General features: G+C 44.6%; 1 protein-coding gene across 8 annotated transcripts in view; it reads right to left on the bottom strand.

Annotated features, from left to right (window-relative positions):
- The window catches only part of LOC140911037 (myosin-IIIb-like), a 155,083-nt gene that overhangs the window by 93,064 nt on the left and 42,322 nt on the right, over nt 1-19,697 (bottom strand). For all 8 annotated transcript variants that reach the window (XR_012158817.1, XR_012158819.1, XR_012158820.1 and 5 more), the window contains exon 15: nt 10,145-10,256. Coding sequence is in view for 3 of the 8 variants with exons in the window: in XM_073343221.1 (XP_073199322.1) it covers nt 10,145-10,256 (112 nt within the window). In the remaining 5 variants the exon portion in view is untranslated. The remainder of the gene's footprint in view (nt 1-10,144; nt 10,257-19,697) is intronic.

Raw genomic sequence — 19,697 nt, 5'->3', positions numbered from 1 at the left:
TCTACAGGACAGCAGAGTTGTAGCGGAAGCAGTGGCTGATGACAGATGCCAAGAGAATAGATATTTATAGAGAACAACGAGAGGACCTGCGAGGTGGATTCATGAGAGCAGAATTGCAGCGGAAGCGGGAGCCCATGACTGCCAACATGGAGAAATTCACTATCGAGACAAAAGCAGGAGAGCAGAGTTGCAGTGAAAGCAGTGGTTTGATGACGACCGTTAGCAATCCTACTGCACCGTCTGCTGAAAGCAGTATGGCACCTGCATGGAAAAAAGGCGCAAAACGATTGTCTGCCATTGCTTTCACGGAGGGAGGGGCAACTGACGACATGTACCCAAAACCACCCGCAACAATGTTTTTGCCCCATCAGGCATTGGGAGCTTAACCCAGAATTCCAATGGGTGGCAGAGACTGCAAGAACTGTGGGATAGCTATCCACAGTGCAACGCTCCGAAAGTCGAGGCTAGCCACGGTACTGTGGACGCACTCCGCCGACTTAACGTGCTTAGTAGAGACACACACAATCGACTCTATAAAATCACTTCCTAAAAAATTGACTTCTATAAATTTGACTTAATTTCGTAGTGTAGACATACCCAAAGTTCATCCCCCTTCCTGTCAGCACTGCAACTCATCTGAAGGACTTTCTTCCTGAGAGAAAGACCGGCTGGCCTTGCTCCTGTTTAAGGAACTTTGTTTTCGCCTGCGAGTACTAAAAGTCATCGCATTATCATACACAATGTGGTCGTAGCTGTGTCGGTCCCAGGATATTAAAAACACAAGGGAGATAATATAATATCTTTTACTGGACCTACTTGTGTCACTAAGAGACCTGAAGAAGAGCTCTGTGCAACTCAAAAGCTGTTCTCTCTCACCAACACATGTTGGTCCAATAAAACATATTACCTCACCCACCTTGTCTCATTGCATTATCATGTCATCCAGTCCTCAGCCCACCAGTGGGGATATATGATTAGCAGCATTACAAAAGCACTATATTGTATTCTCTACCCTTATGGTGTTATTTTATGCCCCACTGGACACTGAGGTGCTAAAGGAGCACTCAAGGACGATAAAGCCATTGCGGAGAAACTAAATGAATTCTTTGCATAGGTCTTCACGGCTGAGGATGTGAGGGAGATTCCCAAACCTGAGCCATTCTTTTTAGGTGACAGATCTGAGGAACTGTTCCAAATTGAGGTATCATTAGAGAAATCTTTGAGGGGGTCAACAATCATGTTGGCCAAGGGGATCCAGTGGATATAGCATACTCAGATTTTCAGAAAGCCTTTGACAAGGTCCTTCACCAAAGGCTCTTATGCAAAGTAAGCTGCCACAGGATAAGAAGGAAGGTGCTCTCATGGATTGGTAACTGGTTAAAAGATAGGAAACAAAGGGCAGGTATAAATGGTCAGTTTTCAGAATGGAGAGAGGTAAATAGTCGTATCCCCCAGGTGTCTGTTTTGGGACCTGTCCTATTCAACATATTCATAAATGATCTGGAAAAAGGGGTAAACAGTGAAGTGGCAAAATTTGCAGATGATACAAAATTACTAAAGATAGTTAAGACCCAGGCAGACTGCAAAGAGCTACAAAAGGATCTCTCAAAACTGGGTGACTGGGCAACAAAATGGCAGATGAAATTTAATGTTGATAAATGCAAAGTAATGCACATTGGAAAGCATAATCCCAATTATACATATAAAATGATGAGTCTAAATTAGCTGTTACCACTCAAGAAAGATCTTGAAGTCACTGGATACTTCTCTGAAAACATCCACTCAATGTGCAGCAGCAGTCAAAAAACCTAAAAGAATGCTGGGAATAATTAAGAAAGGGATAGATAATAGGACAGAAAATATCATGTTGCCTCTATATAAATCCATGGTACGCCCACATCTTGAATACTCTGTGCAAATGTGGTCGCCCCATCTCAAAAAAAGATGCATTGGAATTGGAAAAGTTTCAGAAAAGGGCAACAAAAATTATTAGGGGTATGGAACGGCTTCCGTATCAGGAGCGATTAAGAAGACTGGGACTTTTCAGCTTGGAAAAGAGACGGCTAAGGAGAGAGATGATTGAGGTCTATAAAATCATGACTGGTGTAGAGAAAGTAGATAAGGAAGTGTTGTTTACTACTTCTCATAACACAAGAAGTAGGAGTCACCAAATGAAATTAATAGGAAGCAGGTTTAAAACAAATAAAAGGAAGTATTTCTTCACACAACACACAGTCAACCTGTGGAACTGCTTGCCAGAGGATGTTGTGATGGCCAAGGCCATAACAGCGTTCAGAAAAGAACAAGATAAATTCATGGAGAATAGGTCCATCAATGACTATTAGCCAGGATGGGCAGGAATGATGTCCGTAGCCTCCGTTTGCCAGAAGCTAGGAATGAGCGACAAGGGGATGGATCACTTGATTCCCTGTTCTGTTCATTCCCTCTGGGGCACCTGGCACTGGCCCCTGTTGGAAGACAGGATACGGGGCTAGATGGACCTTTGGTCTGACCCAGAAGGGCCATTCTTATGTTTACTGTTTCTTTCCTTTTATCCTATCTCACTCTCTTGGCTTTTCATTCAATCCTGAAATCAACTATCCTGTGATCATCCAAACCTGTGTTGTTTAAGGAGAAAGGATCCAACCAGATGACAGCACTGACCAAAACATAACTAACCAGGGCCCAAGCAACAGGTGTCATGGTCGACATGCCAGCCAAAGCATCCACTGATAACTAACCAGCAGTACAGTATTCCAAAAACATAATCAAAAGCCATATTTCACCCATCTTTTCTATCCGGTCTCTCCTCCACCTTTGTGGCTGTCTGTTTGTTAAGAACAGGATGAGTGAATATCTTTCACATCAGGACCGAGAGTAAAATTAACTTTCTCCTGTTCATCATAGAAAATTTGCTCTGAAAATAAGAGATTCTAATATTTTGACTACAAAAGGAGAAAGACATTGATAAGGTCTGACTAAGTTTGTTTTGCATAATCACTCAACAACAGTTTCAATAGAAATGCCTGTTTTAATTTCCTGTTTTTTCCTGTGCCTAATTAAATTTAATTTGAATGAATGCTTTTGGGTGTTTGCCAAGTAACAGAGTAAAACCAAGGCTTTGTTTAAAGATAACCCTGAACCATGATGTCAGTACATGAGAGGATGGTTCTAGACTGTTCTCAACGGTAGCAGAAGACAGAACGAGGAGTAATGGTCTCAAGTTGCAGTGGGGGAGGTTTAGTTTGCATATTAGGAAAAACTTTTTCACTAAGAGGGTGGTGAAACACTGGAATGCGTTACCTAGGGAGGTGGTAGAATCTCCTTCCTTAGAGGTTTTTAAGGTCAGGCTTGACAAAGCCCTGGCTGGGATGATTTAACTGGGAATTGGTCCTGCTTCGAGCAGGGGGTTGGACTAGATGACCTTCTGGGGTCCCTTCCAACCCTGATATTCTATGATTCTACAGTTTTGGGCTGCACATACAACTGCATGGACTGCCATATCACAAAGCAAGGCAGAATAGTCTGACTTTGGAATACTGCAGCTGTGCCTGGGACATGGAGTCATCTTTGTGAACCACATAATAGACAAACTGAAGAGAGTTCAAAGAAGAGCCATGGCACTAATCAGGGTGGAAAGAGCCAGACTATTCCATTCTTTCACTAAGAGACAGTAAGGGAGGGAAGGGAAAACTCTTCACAAATACATGAAGGCATAAACATCAAGAACGGGGAGAAAAATTATAAAGGGCAACTCCTCAGAATCAACTAGCAAGGATGAGGGTGCTACAAATAATGTTAATTAGGGCTGTGAAGTGACAAAAAAATTAATCCCGATTAATTGCACTGTTAAACAATAGTATAATACCATTTATGTAAATATTTTGGATGTTTTCTACATTTTCAAATATATTGATTTCAATTACAACACAGAACACAGTACTCACTTTATATTTATTTTTATTACAAATATTTGTGCTGTAAAAAAATGAAATAGTATTTTTCCAATTCACCTCATACAAGTACTGTAATAGAATCATAGAATATCAGGGTTGGAAGGGACCTCAGGAGGTCATCTAGTCCAACCCCCTGCTCAAAGCAGGACCAATCCCCAATTAAATCATCCCAGACAGGGCTTTCTCAAGCCTGACCTTAAAAACTTCTAAGGAAGGAGATTCTACCACCTCCCTAGGTAACGCATTCCAGTGTTTCACCACCCTCTTAGTGAAAAAGTTTTTCCTAATATCCAACCTAAACCTCCCCCACTGCAACTTGAGACCATTACTCCTCGTTCTGTCCTCTTCTGCCACTGAGAATAGTCTAGAACCATCCTCTCTGGAACCCCCTCTCAGGTAGTTGAAAGCAGCTATCAAATCCCCCCTCATTCTTCTCTTCTGCAGACTAAACAATCCCAGTTCCCTCAGCCTCTCCTCATAACTCATGTGTTCCAGACCCCTAATCATTTTTGTTGCCCTTCGCTGGACTCTCTCCAATTTATCTACATCCTTCTTGTAGTGTGGGGCCCAAAACTGGACACAGTACTCCAGATGAGGCCTCACCAATGTCGAATAGAGGGGAACGATCACGTCCCTCGATCTGCTCGCTATGCCCCTACTTATACATCCCAAAATGCCATTGGCATTCTTGGCAGCAAGGGCACACTGCTGACTCATACCCAGCTTCTCGTCCACTGTCACCCCTAGGTCCTTTTCCGCAGAACTGCTGCCTAGCCATTTAGTCCCTAATCTGTAGTCGTGCATTGGGTTCTTCCGTCCTAAGTGCAGGACCCTGCACTTATCCTTATTGAACCTCATCAGATTTCTTTTGGCCCAATCCTCCAATTTGTCTAGGTCCCTCTGTATCCTATCCCTGCCCTCCAGCATATCTACCACTCCTCCTAGTTTAGTATCATCCGCAAATTTGCTGAGAGTGCAATCCACACCATCCTCCAGATCATTTATGAAGATATTAAACAAAACCGGCCCCAGGACCGACCCCTGGGGCACTCCACTTGACACCGGCTGCAATCTCTTTATCATGAAAGTTGAACTTACAAATGTAGAATTATGTACAAAAAAAACTGCATTCAAAAATAAAACAATGTAAAACTTTAGAGCCTGCAAGTCCACTCAGTCCTACTTCTTGTTCAGCCAGTCACTCAGACAAACAAGCTTGTGTACATTTGCAGAAGATATTGCTTCCCTCTTCTTATTTACAATGTCTTATTTACAATGAAAGTGAGAACAGGCATTCGCATGGCACTGTTGTAGCCGGCGTCACAAAATCTTTACATGCCAGATGCACTAACAATTCATATGTCCCTTCATGCTTCACAATTCCAGAGGACATGAGTCCATGCTGATGACGGGTTCTGCTCGATAATGATCCAAAACAGTGCAGACCGACGCATGTTCACTTTCATCATCTGAGTCAGATCACACCAGCAGAAGGTTGATTTTCTTTTTTGGTGGTTTGGGTTCTGTGGTTTCTCTCATCAGAGTGTTGCTCTTTTAAGACTTTTGAAAGCATGCTCTACACCTCATCCCTCTCAGAGTTTGGAAGGCATTTCAGATTCTTAACCCTTGGGTCGAGTGCTGTAGCTATCTTTTGAAATCTCACATTGGTACCTTCTTTGCATTTTGTCAAATCTACAGTGAAAGTGTTCTGAAAATGAACATGTGCTGGGTCATCATCTGAGACTCCTATAACATGAAATATATGGCAGAATGTGGGTAAAACAGAGCAGGAGACATACTATTCTCCCCCAAGGAGTTCAGTCAAAATTTAATTCACACATTTTTTTAAAAAAGCGTCATCAGCATGGAAGCATGTCCTCTGGAATGGTGGCCAAATCTGGCAAGTAAATACCTTGTAATGCCGGCTACAAAAGTGCCATGCGAACGCCTGTTCTCACTTTCAGGTGACATTGTAAATAAGAAGAGGGAAGCAATATCTCCTGTAAATATAAACAAACTTGTTTGTCTTAGCGATTGGCTGAACAAGAAGTAGGACTGAGTAGACTTGTAGGCACTAAAGTTTTACATTGTTTTGTTTTTGAGTGTAATTATATAACAAAAAAAATCTGCATTTGTAAGTTGCATTTTCACAAAAAAGAGATTGTATTACAATACTTGTATGAGATGAATTGAAAAATACTATTTCTTTTATCATTTTTACAGTGCAAATATTTGTAATAAAATAATATAAAGTGAGCACTGTACACTTTGTATTCTGTGTTATAATTTAAATCAATATATTTGAAAATGTAGACAAACACCCAAAAAATGTAATAAATTTCATTTGGTAGTCTACTGTTTAACAGTGTGATTAAAACTGCAATTAATCTTTTTTTATCGCAATTAATTTTTTGAGTTAATTGCGGGAATTAACTGCGATATATAATGTCTTCTGCAGTTTCCACAGTATGCATCCGATGAAGTGACCTGTAGCTCACGAAAGCTCATGCTCAAATAAATTGGTTAGTCTCTAAGGTGCCACAAGTACTCCTTTTCTTTTTGCGAATACAGACTAACACAGCTGTTACTCTGAAACCTGCGATTAATTGACAGCCCTAATGTTAATTAACATTAGATACAGGTTGGAAATCAGGAAAAGCTCCCCTAGAGTAAGATGCAAAAGGGGATATGGCCTTCATGGAAGAAACAGTGTCTCCAGGGAAATGGAAGCCCCATTGCTTCTCTTTGAAAATTAACACTAGTGAATGTATAATAGGGGATAATCCTGCACTGGCCCCAGGGAGGTGGGCTATTTGATCTAGGGCAAGAAGGTGAAGAAATGGCTGATTCTTGGAATTGATATAACTTGTCCAGCTTTCCAGCCATAATGAAAATGACAAAGTGGCCAAGGCCACATTTCCTTTACAGACACCACACAGCCCTTGATACTGAAAAGATAAACATTAGCCTTTAGCTGAAAGGTGCCCATTAATCATGTGTTGCCACTTGGAGAGAGGAGCATCTGACTACAAGCAGCTTTTACAAAGAACAGGTCATGCCAGGTCTTGGGGCTGAGGTGGGCATTACCTGTGCAGGAGAAATGAAAAGACTGCCTCCTTTATTTCAGAGCTAAACAAGACCTCCAAGTAGCCAGACCCTGGGAGACACTTCCACCATCTACAGGATAGCCTTTGAGGGATGCTTCCACTACCATGAGTATGTGTTACTCCTGGGGGAATGCTGCGCTACTGCGTGCATGCGTAATTAATGAGCCACACATTTTTATTTTTTTGCACAGAAAAAAGCTTCTGCTGAAATGTTGCTGCAGTTCTGCCTTTTGCCCACGACAGGACACTTAGGGTTGCTGTGCCTGTCAGGCCAGGTCAGGAGACGGGGCTAAAGGGAGTCAGACAGCGTGGGATGTGGTGGGGGTCAGACAGGGGCTCATAAGGTCTAGTGGGGGAGGACAGACTGGGAAAGGGTCTGAATGGGAGTGGAGGTGCAGGGCCACATGGTGATGGGGGAGGGGGTGCAGAGCTACAGAGGGTGGCTGAGTGGGTGTACAGAGACACATGGGGACAGGGGGAAGGGGGATAGGGGAGTGGCTGGGTGGGCATACAGAGACACATGGTGATGGGGGAGGGGGTACAGAGCCACATGGGAACAGGGGGGTGGCTGGGTGGAGGCCCAGACACACATCCAGACAGGGGGAGGGGGTACAGGAACACATAGGGACTGGGGGAGGGGTGCAGGGCCACATGGGGATAGGGGCAGTGGGTGTATCATAGAATCATAGAATATCAAGGTTGGAAGGGACCCCAGAAGGTCATCTAGTCCAACCCCCTGCTCAAAGCAGGACCAATTCCCAGTTAAATCATCCCAGCCAGGGCTTTGTCAAGCCTGACCTTAAAAACCTCTAAGGAAGGAGATTCTACCACCTCCCTAGGTAACGCATTCCAGTGTTTCACCACCCTCTTAGTGAAAAAGTTTTTCCTAATATCCAATCTAAACCTCCCCCACTGCAACTTGAGACCATTACTCCTCGTTCTGTCATCTGCTACCATTGAGAACAGTCTAGAGCCATCCTCTTTGGAACCCCCTTTCAGGTAGTTGAAAGCAGCTATCAAATCCCCCCTCATTCTTCTCTTCTGCAGGCTAAACAATCCCAGCTCCCTCAGCCTCTCCTCATAACTCATGTGTTCCAGTCCCCTAATCATTTTTGTTGCCCTTCGCTGGACTCTCTCCAATTTATCCACATCCTTCTTGAAGTGCGGGGCCCAAAACTGGACACAGTACTTCAGATGAGGCCTCACCAATGTCGAATAGAGGGGAACGATCACGTCCCTCGATCTGCTCGCTATGCCCCTACTTATACATCCCAAAATGCCATTGGCCTTCTTGGCAACAAGGGCACACTGCTGACTCATATCCAGCTTCTCGTCCACTGTCACCCCTAGGTCCTTTTCCGCAGAACTGCTGCCTAGCCATTTGGTCCCTAGTCTGTAGCTGTGCATTGGGTTCTTCCGTCCTAAGTGCAGGACCCTGCACTTATCCTTATTGAACCTCATCAGATTCCTTTTGGCCCAATCCTCCAATTTGTCTAGGTCCTTCTGTATCCTATCCCTCCCCTCCAGCGTATCTACCACTCCTCCCAGTTTAGTGTCATCTGCAAACTTGCTGAGGGTGCAATCCACACCATCCTCCAGATCATTTATGAAGGTATTGAACAAAACCGGCCCCAGGACCGACCCTTGGGGCACTCCACTTGATACCGGCTGCCAACTAGACATGGAGCCATTGATCACTACCCGTTGAGCCCGACAATCTAGCCAGCTTTCTACCCATCTTATAGTGCATTCATCCAGCCCATACTTCCTTAACTTGCTGACAAGAATACTGTGTATGAATGTGGGTGGAGGGACACATGTGGACAGGGGGTGCAAGGACACATGGGGGTGCAGGAACACATGGGAACAGGGGAAGATATGCCTGACGAGAAAGGCTAGAGGTCAGCCAGGGTCTGCATCGGGGAAGCTCCTTAACAATCCCTCCCTGACCCCCCAAAAAACTTGTTCCATACTTTCCCCACCCATACCCAACAACCCTCCAAGTTCACACCCAGGCTCCTTCCCAGCAATTTACTTCCCTGTCCCTCAACTCCTCCATTGCCTCTGACACCCCCAAGCCTTTGCACTGCTTCTGAGGGGTGTGGGAAATACGGTTCTGTACGGTCATTTAAATGAATTATTACTCAGAGTTCTGTATTAATATGCCTAGTAAGGAATTTATTTGACAAAAAACGTTTCCTGAATCTTTGTTGTTATCTGTATTGTTACAGAGATACTTGTTGACAGGTATTTTGAAATAAATGACCAAAAATAATTGAAACTGGTGTGATTATATTGTGTTATTTTGACAAATAAATATGCAGAATTTTGCAGCATTTTAAAATATTGTGCACAGAATTTTTAATTTTTTATTGCAGAATTCCCTCAGGAGTAATGTGTCGGGGGTGGATTTGCTTTTATCCTCCCCCTCCAATAAACTGGGGCCTAACTGCTCAGCAGGCTCTATAGTTTGCTGACAGATTTAGTCATGGCTCCCAGACCATGAGAGGGAAGCCTGCTTACCTAGGAGCACTGATGCTGTAGCCTCCACAAAACCCTTCTGGAACTGTAGGCCCTGGCAGAGCAGGAGTGAGACGGTGCACTAAGGGCAGCACAAGCTTGTCTGCTGCACTTATGCTTTTGCCATGGGAGGGCTGGGATAATACTTTGCATCTGGGTAGCTGTGATCAGTGTGGTGCGCAAACATTCAGTTACTCAGTCTAAGACAAAAAGAAAAGGAGGATTTGTGGCACCTTAGAGACTAACAAATTTATTTGAGCATAAGCTCAGTCTCTCAGGTGCCACAAATACTCCTTTTCTTTTTGCGGATACAGACTAACACGGCTGCTACTCTGAAATCAGTCTAAGACAGACACCTTGGGCTGGAGGAACAGTGAAGGGGATGCAACTGAAGGGGACACGGTCCAATATTAAGCAGATGTCTGTGTCCCAGGCACGGCCTCCTGGCCAGTGCACAGCTCTTATAGCAGTGTTTGATTCTCTCCCCTAAGCACAGTCCATGAACTCAGGGATCATTGGTGACACTACCCACCGGGCACCCACGGCAACAGGGGGACTAACCTGTGAACAGCACACTCAGTAGTGGGGTGACACTGTTGATGAAGAGACCCCGGATATTTGCTGGCAAAGTGTCTCTGTTCTTCTCTAGGAAGCCACTGGAAGCATACTGAACCTGGGGAGAGAAGCAGAGCAAGGGAAGCAATTTGCCAACCCAACCCAAGCACAGTGGAACCCAAAGTGTAGGGTGATCAGATGTCCCAATTTTTGGGTCTTTTTCTTATGTAGGCTCCTATTACCCCCCACCCCCGTCCAAATTTTTCACACTTGCTGTCTGGTCACCCTACCAAAGTGTATGGCACCAAGAGCCACGCTGGCAGCACGCAAAAGTCCAGGACAGATAAAAAATCAATGATTTTTTTTTAAACATGATTTTTTTAATATTTACGTTGGATTTTTTTTAATTGTTATTTAAATTATAGTAAGTTTTTCTTTTTAAAAATTACCTGTTTAGAATAAAATCTGAATTTAATACAAAATATGTTAAGGCCTAAACTTATTATAATTTAGTTGTAAATATAAAAGATGTTTTCATAAGAGAAGTTTATGTATCCAAAATATTTAAGGTGGCTTTGTTTAATACAAATAAATTTCATAAGATGTTTGGTATTTAAATTCCAGCTCCCACAGATGCAGCTTGACATAAATCATGAGCAAAAAGTAAATTATCTAGTAAATAAGCAACATCTCATTCACTATTTTCTAACATACTAAAATGTACAATTAATAAGAATCTGAAAATATTAAGCATTATAATTGCTTAAATAAACAGTGTATTCTCTTAAGTAGCAAAAAGATGTACCAAGTCTAGAGTAAAGGCTCTATTTAGTTGTAAATCAACATATTTTAATGATTATATCAGCAAATGAGAATTAACTTTTCTTTAGAAAGTAACTGAAGTACAAATAAAAAAGCTGATTGAAATTGATGAATCAAATAGAACAGTGGGTCTCAAACTGTGGGCTGTGACCCCAAAGTGGGTCATGACTCCATTTTGATCGGGTCGCCAGGGAAGAAAGTCCCACGGGAGGCCCAGAGTCCCAGCTGGGGGCCCCACAGGTGGCAGGGGACCCAGAGCCCCAGTCATGAGCTCCCAGACGGTGATGCTAAAGGTAGGGGGGTTGCAATTTTTTCTAGTGGGGAGGTCACGATTTTATTTCAAGTCCAAATGGGGTCACTAGCACAAAAATTTTGAAAAACACTAAAATAGAGGCTTTCCACTTGGTGATTTAAATCACCTCAATTAAAATAAATTCATCTCGCAAGAGTCCAACACAACAACCATTTTGCATTTACATTTGTATGAATTTTGTATCCTCTTCCCATGGATGCATTTTGACTAAACACCAGGAATGAAATACAAATTATAATACCCAGACACTACAATGATGGTGCACGGCTGGCAGAATAACCCGAAGATATTTATTTTTTCTTGCTTTGCCTTCCTTTCTCATTTTATTCCATTTTCTTTCCATCTGTAACTTCCTTTCTCTCCCCCTCGTTCCATTAGGTTGTTATCCTTTCCACTGTGCTCTCTTTCCTCCATTCTCCCACTCCCCTTATTTCCTACCTTCAGCCTCCCATTCTCTCTTTTCCTTTAACTAGATGTTAAGTATTTTAATAATGAATGTCTTAGAGGGTAACCCCCTGAACAAATACTGAATCAAAGTATTAAATCACAGAACATTAGTAACCTGAACTGTGTCTTCCCTTGTTACAAAATTCACTTCCATGTAAATGAGCTGTTTAATAAATTATGGCCAAGATTATCGATCCAGGGGAAGTGTATGTTCATCTGTCCTAAATTAGGCTCCTCAGTCTATATTTAAGCGTTGAAATAAATGGCCCAATTTTCAAAATGCTAAGCACCTAGCTGCTCCCACTGGGTTTGTTAATGTTTGGTAATACAGCAGTGATTCTGGTATTCCGGGCTCCTAGACATAAGGCCACTAGGTTTCTCCACCAATGCCCTACAAAGAATGCAGAGTATATCTTAGAAGGAAATCAGCAAAGCAATAGCTTGAGACAGGAGCTCACATACAGCAGAACCCCAATTATCCAATCTAATTGGGACCGGGTCCAGATCGAATAATCAAAAATTCAGATAATCCGGAGAATGGGCAAAGAGCTTTCTATCCATTATTTAAGATGTGTATAAGTAGGGGCATAGCGAGCAGATCGAGGGACGTGATCGTTCCCCTCTATTCGACATTGGTGAGGCCTCATCTCGAGTACTGTGTCCAGTTTTGGGCCCCACACTTCAAGAAGGATGTGGATAAATTGGAGAGAGTCCAGCGAAGGGCAACAAAAATGATTAGGGGACTGGAACACATGAGTTATGAGGAGAGGCTGAGGGAGCTGGGATTGTTTAGCCTGCAGAAGAGAAGAATGAGGGGGGATTTGATAGCTGCTTTCAACTACCTGAAAGGGGGTTCCAAAGAGGATGGCTCTAGACTGTTCTCAATGGTAGCAGATGACAGAACGAGGAGTAATGGTCTCAAGTTGCAGTGGGGGAGGTTTAGATTGGATATTAGGAAAAACTTTTTCACTAAGAGGGTGGTGAAACACTGGAATGCGTTACCTAGGGAGGTGGTAGAATCTCCTTCCTTAGAGGTTTTTAAGGTCAGGCTTGACAAAGCCCTGGCTGGGATGATTTAACTGGGAATTGGTCCTGCTTTGAGCAGGGGGTTGGACTAGATGACCTTCTGGGGTCCCTTCCAACCCTGATATTCTATGATTCTATGGAGTTGCTTTTAAACTATCTGACCCCTCCCAGAGAAGCATTAAAACACACACTCCTTTTTTATTTTCAGTGTATCTGAACAGCTACTTCCAGTAAAGAGTACCAGTTTTTAAAAATGCAGAATAATCATTTTAAGTTGCAACAACAGCAACACTATTATTTTGCAGTTGCTTGAGTTTATCATTTCTGCTCTTTACTAGAAGTAACAGTTCATGTATGCTATCCTGTGTGCGCGCTGGTTGTTTGGTTAACACGAAGAGCTGGATAATGAAGGCTCGGATAAATGGGGTTCTGTTATACCATGGTGATGGGTACATTGCAAATACTGAGAAAATCCACAGTTTCCAGGGGAAGCCCCACCTTCCCCAGGGACTATGTGCCCTCTCTGACAAAGTCCCTCCTCTACCTTGGTGGGTCTTGTGCTTATTGGCAGATTTGCTCACCTTGGAGATTTGCGGCAGCCCTCAGTTTCACCGTTTTCGTGAACCCACAGTCCAGGTCAACTTCTCCTGTGTCTGACCAGGAGTTGGGAGGCTTGGGGGGAACCCGGGCCTGCCCTCTACTCTGGGTTCCAGCCCACGGCCCTGTGGAATGCAGCTGTCTAGAGAGCCTCCTGGAACAGCTGTGCGACAGCTACAACTCATTGGGATACTTCCCCATGGCCTCCTCCCAAAACCTTCTTTATCCTCACCATAGGACCTTCCTCTTGGTGTCTGATAATGCTTGTACTCCTCAGTCCTCCAACAGTACGCATTCTCACTCTCAGCTCCTAGTGCCTCTTGCTCCCAGCTCCTTACACACACACTACAAACTGAAGCGAGCTCCTTTTTAAACCCAGGTGCCCTGATTAGCCTGCCTTAATTGATTCTAGCAGCTTCTTAATTGGTTGTAGGTGTTCTAATCAGCCTGTCTGCCTTAATTGTTTCCAGAAAGTTCCTGATTGGTTTGGAACCTTCCCTGTTACCTTACCCAGGGAAAAGGGATCTACTTAACCTGTGGCTAACATATCTGCCTTCTATCACTCTTCTGTAGCCATCTGGCCCAACCCCGTCACACCTCCCACAGATTCATAGATTCTAAAGCCAGAAGGGACCACTGTGATCATCTAGTCTGATCTGTGTAGCCGAGGACATGGAACTTCCCCAAAATAATTCCTAGAGCAGATCTTTTAGAAAATAATCCAATCTTGATTTAAAAATTGTCAGTGATGGAAAATCCACCACAACCCTTGGTAAATTGTTCCAGTGATTAATTACTCTTACTGTTAAAAATTCATGCCTCATTTCCAGTCTGAATTTGTCTAACTTCAACTTCCAGCCACTAGATCATCTTACACCTTTCTCTGCTAGACTGAAGATCTCATTATTAAATATTTGTTCCCCAAGTGGGTATTTAGACTCTAATCAAGTCACACCCTAATCTTCTCTTTGTTAAGATAAATAGATTGAGTTCCTTGAGTCTATCACTATAAGGCAGGGTTTCTAAATCCTTTAATCATTCTCGTGGCTCTTTTCTGAATCCTCTCCAATTTATCCACATCCTTCTTGAATTATGGGAACCAGAACTGGACACAGGATTCCAGCAGCCATCACACCAGTGCCAAAGACAGAAGTAAAATAACCTGAGATTCTCTTGTTCATGCATCCCAGGATCACACTAGCTCTTTTGGCCACAGCGTCACATTAGGAGTTTGAGTTCAACTGATTATCCACCATTTCTCTCAAATCTTTTTCAAAGTCACTGCTTCCCAGTACACAGGATATGGGACTCTAAGGCCTTGTCTACACTACAAAGTTTTGTCAGCAAAAGCTGCCTTTTGCTGACAAAACAGGGGTGGTGTACACACTACAAAGCTACTTTTGGTGAAAAAAACTCTGCTGTTTTACTGACAAAATAAAACCACCTCATCAAGAGGCATAAGGCTTTTTGTGGCAAAAGTTTAAGTGACAAGGTGCCAGTGTAGACACTGTTGTTTGTTTTGTTGACATAACTGGCTTCCACCAGTATCCCACAATGCCTGCCATGACAGCTCTGCTCACTGTTTTGATCTCTGCTGCCCTGCAGGCATGCGTCCCTCCCTTTTCAAAGCTCCGGGAAGTAACAGCTGTGCTTCGTTTTGGGGAACAAAGAGCAAATCATTAACGTGGAATGCTCTTGTTCTGCCCTGCACTAGGAACACAGCTGCACACAGACTGCTGCTGTGGGGAGCTGAGGTCAGGGGTTGTGGGAGGACAGGACACACACTGCTGTGCTGCTTTGACATTCCTCAACATGGAGAGCTCACAGAGCTTCTCAGGATTCTGCTCCTGGCAGCTGAGGAGGCTGTGGGAGAACTCAAGACGGAATCACGGAACCATAGGCAGGCAGGCAAAGCAGACTGCTTCCGGAGAGACTGCTGTGCCGAGCAGAGCTGGGGGCTGCCTCAGGATAGGTCGGTCAGCCTGCTGTCTCTCCCACCACATGTACACCACTCTTCTCTTACTCCCCCCACACACTTCAGTTGAAAAAGCAGCTGACAGTTTACTAGGATGCCCCTGAAACGATGGGATTGAGAAAGAAGTTACTCACCTTGTGCAGTAACGACGGTTCTTTGAGATGTGTGTCCCTGTAGGTGCGCCACTCTAGGTGTTGGTGTGTCTCTGCGCCAGAGATCGGAGATTTTTCGCCGCAGTACTCGGTCGGGGGAAGGGCGCGCACAGGAGCTGTCTCGTGCAGCCATTGGTGCCTCCTGTAGCGCACACACCCCCGACCGTCCCCTCCGTCCCCTCCCCACCGCAGAGCTCGGCTGTGTGAACTCTGAAGTAGAAGGGAGGAGGGTGGGTAGTGGAGCACCCACGGGGACACACATCTCAAAGAACCATCGGTACTTCACAAGGTGAGTAACTTCTTTGAGCGATGTCCCTGTGGGTGCTCCACTCTAGGTGCTTGTAGAGCAGTATCCCCCTAGGGATGGCAGGGGTTTGGAGTTACGTATAAGTGTGTGATGAGAGCACTGTGAGGCCAATGATAGAAACTGAGATAAGGCCTTGGGTGATAGCGTAATGCTTTGCAAAAGTGTGCTCCAATGTCCAGGTTGCAGCTCTACAAACATCTATTAAGGGGACATTGTTCAAGAATGCGATTGATGTTGCCATGGCTTGTGTTGAGTGGGATCTGATGCCCACAGGGCATTCTTTGTTCTGTAGGTGGTAGCAAGTTTGAATACCGGAAGAGACTCATTTGGAGAGTCTCTGGGTCGATACTGTAGAACCTTTGGAGCGTTCTGCTGTAGAGACGAACAGTCTTGGTGACTTGTGAAATGGTTTAGTTCTGTCCAAGTTGAAGGCTACAGCCCATCTGACATCTAGCGTGTGTAACGTTGCTTCTTGAGAATCCTTATGTGGCTTGGGATAGAAGGCAGGTAAGTGTATGGTTTGGTTAATATGAAAATGTGTAGTCACTTTGGGCAAGAATTTTGGGTGAGGACATAACATGATTTTGTCTTTGGTAAATACAGTGTACGATGGTACAGCCATCAACACTCCTATTTCGCTGACATGTCTTGCAGACGTGATGGTTGCATTCCTAGTGGCATTCATTGACATATGTAAGAGCGAGCAGATTGCTAGAGGTTCGAAGGGTGGTCTTGTGAGACATTTGAGCACAAGATTGAGATCCCATGGTGGCATAGGTTGGCATACTTCTGGGTGCATGTTCTGTATATCTGCAAGAAAGCATTGTGTAATCGGGTGAGCGAATATTGAAGCCCCTTCTATCGCTCATGGAGGCCGTGATGGCAGCCAGGTGTACTTTAACAGAACTTATGGCTAACCCCGTTTCCTTCAGTTCTAGTAGGTAGTCTAGGATCATAGCTAGAGGCGCCTTAGTCGCGTCCAGCTGTTTTTGCTGGCACCAAAGGGAGAATCTTCTCCACTTGTGGTGGTAAGTATTCCTAGTGGTGAGGTGACGGCTATTTAGTAATACCTGTTTTACTTTCTCCGAGCAGTTCAATTCTCCATGTTGGAACCACACAGGAGCCACCTTTGAGATAGAGCTTTGCTGAGTCTGGATGGAGCATCAGGCCCTTGTTCTGGGACAGGAGGTCCATCTATAAGGGCAGCGGTTGTGGGGCACAGACTGCTAGGCATGACAGGTACGGAAACCAAGTCTGTCTGGGCCATGTGGGGACAATGAGAATGATGTATGCTCTGTTGATTCGTATCTTGCGGATGACCCATGGGATCATTGGTATCAGCAGGAAGACATACATGAGTGATGCATTCCACAGGATGAGGAAGGCATCCCCTAACAATCCCGGTGCCAGGCTGGCCCTGGAGTAAAAGAGTGGACATTTGTAGTTTGTCGCTGAGGCGAACAGGTCGATCACTGGGTGGCCCCATTTTTGGAATATCGTGCTGAGAACTCTGACATGAATTTCCCACTCATGTTCCTGTGAGAAGTGCCTGCTGAAGTTGTCGGCAGTAGTGTTTTGGCATCCCGGTAGGTATGACGCTGTGATGTTTATATTGTTGCGGATGCACAAGTTCCACAAGTTTCATGGCTTCTATGCATAGCGAGTGAGACCTGGCTCCCCCTTGGCAATTGATGTAAAACATGCATGCCACATTGTCGGTGACAATAGAGATTGAAGTCTGCCATATAAGTGGGAGGAAGTGGTGGCATGCACTGTGTACCCACGTGGAGTTAAGGGACATTGATATGTAGTGAGGTTTCCGTCGCAGACCACTTGCCTTGTACATTGTGGTGACCCAAGTGTACGCCCGGACCTATCAGGGAGGCGTCTGTTGTAATAGTCACAGACGGGGGGGGTCTTGTTGAAAGGGAATCCCTGAGCATACATTGCCTGGTTGTGTCCACCATTGTAGGGAGAGGATAACCCTTGGTGGTAGTGTCACACATCTGTTGAGAGAGTGTTTGCTGGGTGCACAGACTATGCTCAACCAGTGCTGCAGACAGCGCAAATGGAGTCTGGTATACTTTACTATGAAAGTCGTAGCTGCCCTATGTCCCAGAATCTGAAGGCAGGTCCTCACTGAAGCTTGTGGGCTGATGGTCACTGTGGAAATAAGATTGGTCAATGTCGTGAACCTGAGGTTTGGTAATATTGCCTTAGCTTGTATGGAGTCTAAGTCGGCTCCAATAAAGCCCAAGTGCTGAGCTGGTTCCAGGGAGGATTTCTTTTAGTTTATCTATCGACCTAGCTGGTGAGACAGGTCTACTGTGGCTTTCTTCCGGCAACTCGCAGAAGTTACTAGATCGCAGGCCCTGGTTCTCATGGGACACTTCAATCACCCTGATATCTGCTGGGATAGCAATACAGTGGTGCATAGGCAATCCAGGAAGTTTTTGGAAAGTGTAGGGGACAATTTCCTGGTGCAAGTGCTGGAAGAACCAACTAGGGGCAGAGCTCTTCTTGACCTGCTGCTCACAAACCGGGAAGAATTAATAGGGGAAGCAAAAGTGGATGGGAACCTGGGAGGCAGTGACCATGAAATGGTCGAGTTCAGGATCCTGACACATGGAAGAAAGGAGAGCAGCAGAATACATACCCTGGACTTCAGAAAAACAGACTTTGACTCCCTCAAGGAACTGATGGGCAAGATCCCCTGGGAGAATAACATGAGGAGGAAAGGAGTCCAGGAGAGCTGGCTGTATTTTAAAGAATCCTTATTGAGGTTACAGAGACAAACCATCCCAATGCGTAGAAAGAATAGTAAATATGGCAGGCGACCAGCTTGGCTTAACATTGAAATCCTTGCTGCTCTTAAATACAAAAAAGAAGCTTACAAGAAGTGGAAGATTGGACAAATGACCAGGGATGAGTATAAATATATTGCTCGGGCTTGCAGGAGTGAAATTAGGAAGGCCAAATCACACCTGGAATTGCAGCTAGCAAGAGATGTTAAGAGTAACAAGAAGAGTTTCTTCAGGTATGTTAGCAACAAGAAGAAAGTCAAGGAAAGTGTGGGCCCCTTACTGAATGAGGGAGGCAACCTAGTGACAGAGGATGTGGAAAAAGCTAATGTACTCAATGCTTTTTTTGCCTCTGTCTTCATGAACAAGGTCAGCTCCCAGACTGCTGCACTGGGCAGCACAGCATGGGGAGGTAGTGACCAGCCCTCTGTGGAGAAAGAAGTGGTTCGGGACTATTTAGAAAAGCTGGATGAGCACAAGTCCATGGAGCCGGATCCGTTGCATCCGAGAGTGCTAAAGGAGTTGGCGGATGTGATTGCAGAGCCATTGGCCATTATCTTTGAAAACTCATGGCGATTGGGGGAAGTCCCGGATGACTGGAAAAAGGCTAATGTAGTGCCCATCTTTAAAAAAGGGAAGAAGGAGGATTGGGGAACTACAGGCCAGTCAGCCTCACCTCAGTCCCTGGAAAAATCATGGAACAGGTCCTCAAGGAATCAATTCTGAACCACTTAGAGGAGAGGAAAGTGATCAGGAACAGTCAGCATGGATTCACCAAGGGCAAGTCATGCCTGACTAATCTAATTGCCTTCTATGACGAGATAACTGGCTCTGTGGATGAAGGGAAAGCGGTGGACGTATTGTTCCTTGACTTTAGCACAGCTTTTGACACGGTCTCCCACAGTATTCTTGTCAGCAAGTTAAAGAAGTATGGGCTGGATGAATGGACTATAAGGTGGATAGAAAGCTGGCTAGATTGTCGGGCTCAACGGCTCCATGTCTAGTTGGCAGCCGGTATCAAGTGGAGTGCCCCAGGGGTCGGTCCTGGGGCCGTTTTTGTTCAATATCTTCATAAATGATCTGGAGGATGGTGTGGATTACACCCTCAGCAAGTTTGCA

The sequence above is a fragment of the Lepidochelys kempii genome, chromosome 5 (genome assembly GCF_965140265.1).
Source record: "Lepidochelys kempii isolate rLepKem1 chromosome 5, rLepKem1.hap2, whole genome shotgun sequence".
Taxonomy (NCBI): domain Eukaryota; kingdom Metazoa; phylum Chordata; order Testudines; family Cheloniidae; genus Lepidochelys; species Lepidochelys kempii.
Note: the sequence above shows the minus strand (reverse complement) of the source record. Positions and strands in the feature narration are given on the sequence as shown.